A 1,813-nucleotide genomic window follows, 5' to 3' on the forward strand; every position below is an offset into this window, starting at 1 on the left:
ACGAGAAGCCAGAACGGTTCACAGGGACGTCATATCAGCCCATGCTGTATATACATGTATACATTATAAAGTGTCAAGTACCCAGTCAACTCAAAAAAGGAACAAAAATCAAATTAAGACGGGAAAACTTAAATTGCAGGGGTGTGAGGGCAGTGGTAGCGTTTTAAAAACACCGAGCCTCGTACTCCCTCATCCTGCAATCCTCGAGCCCCCAACCGATGTGGATTCGACTCAGTCGCTAAGACAAAACGATGGATTCTCCCGATACAATTTTTTTTTGTTATCGAGTAAGTAACACTTCAATCAAACCCTTGTCTATGACTCTTTCTGGAACATTTGGAGAGCGAGAGAGAGAGAGCAAGCGAGCGAGTTGTTGCATCACAAGTGTGGTGAGTTTTTCCTTGCATATGCCATATTATGGCAAGGTTGTTTCTATGGTAACTGTACATCTCTAGACCTGCAAAAGAATAATAATAAAAAAAAAAAGCTGTTTTCTCTGGGAAAGATTTGTCCTCGCTTCACCCGTACGGCAGCCGGAAGGAGCTCAGACACCTTTGCTCAGAGCTCACCCGATAATAAAAACCTAAAATCAACTGCATAGTTTCTTAGTGTCCTTTATACATTTTGCCAATGTATAAAACCCCCTATTATTCATGATAAGAAAGAAATGGCCCAGAAAGTGGACGTTGCGGGTGTGTGATTCGAAGCGTTCTTTGCTCTTTCAACAGACTCAAGTGCTTTCACGTCTACTTTGTTTCCCCAAAGTAAAAGGAGAAAGAAATGTTCAGATTAAAATTTTTGTGACACCCTGATTTGGTTTATAGAGCCATATTTAGTTTATTTTTGTAATATCTATATATTTTCTTTGAAGTCTGTATTTTTCCTCCTCTGTGTAGACAGGTCGGAGCAGAGTTACGTGACGGCGTCCGTCAATTTTTTAAGAGTTTGTCTCAGGGTCCAGCCCCCACTACTAGGTGCGGGCTGTGTGCGTGGGTCCCCTCCACCTCAGACTTGAGAGCTTCCGAGAGTTGCCGGCCCTTGATGATGTGAGGCTCCAGGCCGGTGTCTGAGCCGGGGCTCAGCAGGCCTATCGGGGCATCCAGGAGCCCCGGCTCTCGCACCCGAGGCTTTCGGCCCCGGCGGGACGGGATGCCGTTGCAGCCGTCTTTCTTGAGGTGGCGGTGCAGGTGGTCTGAGCGTACAAAAGTCTTAAAGCAGCTGGAGCACTGGTAGGGGCGCAGGCCAGTGTGAACGCGCATGTGGTTCTTCAGGTCGTAGTTGTGAGCGAAGGCGGCCCCGCATTGCGTACAAAGGTAAGGCTTCTCTCCCGTATGCTTCCGCATGTGAACCTTGAGCTTGTCCTGCCTGGAAGGAAGAAGGAATGGCAAAAAAAGGGCATTAGAATAAACTCTTAATGAAATCCACTTGAGAAACATCAAAACATAGTGATTCTTACGAGGTCAACTAAATACATTGTGAATGTTTTTTTTTTCTTAATGGCTGAAAATTTGGCTCACATCCAGGCGGTGTAAAGACCCCTTCCCCATTCCCCGCCCCCGAATTGTGAGGTCAAGCAGGTCGACTCAAGTGAAACCATAAAGTCCGCATCTTTATCTGTGTAATTGCACTCAGGAGCACAACTGTAGCCTGACAATAAAGCTCAACGTTCACTGTGGCATTTTTTTTTTTTTTTTTTTTTTTTTTTTTTTAGTCAAATCCAACATGGCTGCACATCTTCAGGAGACTAACGTTTAATAAACAGCTCGAGAAAGGAAATGAAAAGTGCTCTCAGCATATGGACGGAAACCGCGGG

The 1,813-nt window shown here is 45.4% G+C and overlaps 1 protein-coding gene across 5 annotated transcripts in view; it reads right to left on the reverse strand.

The window, feature by feature from the left end:
• Window positions 1-280: 280 nt before the first annotated feature.
• Window positions 281-1,813, reverse strand: part of zbtb7a (zinc finger and BTB domain containing 7a) — a 21,655-nt gene continuing 20,122 nt past the window's right edge. For all 5 annotated transcript variants that reach the window (XM_019896877.1, XM_019896879.1, XM_019896880.1 and 2 more), the window contains exon 4: window positions 281-1,365. In XM_019896877.1, the coding sequence (XP_019752436.1) occupies window positions 951-1,365 (415 nt within the window). In that variant the 3' untranslated portion in view covers window positions 281-950. The remainder of the gene's footprint in view (window positions 1,366-1,813) is intronic.

The sequence above is a fragment of the Hippocampus comes genome, unplaced genomic scaffold (genome assembly GCF_001891065.2).
Source record: "Hippocampus comes isolate QL1 unplaced genomic scaffold, H_comes_QL1_v1.1 scaffold22, whole genome shotgun sequence".
NCBI lineage: Eukaryota > Metazoa > Chordata > Actinopteri > Syngnathiformes > Syngnathidae > Hippocampus > Hippocampus comes.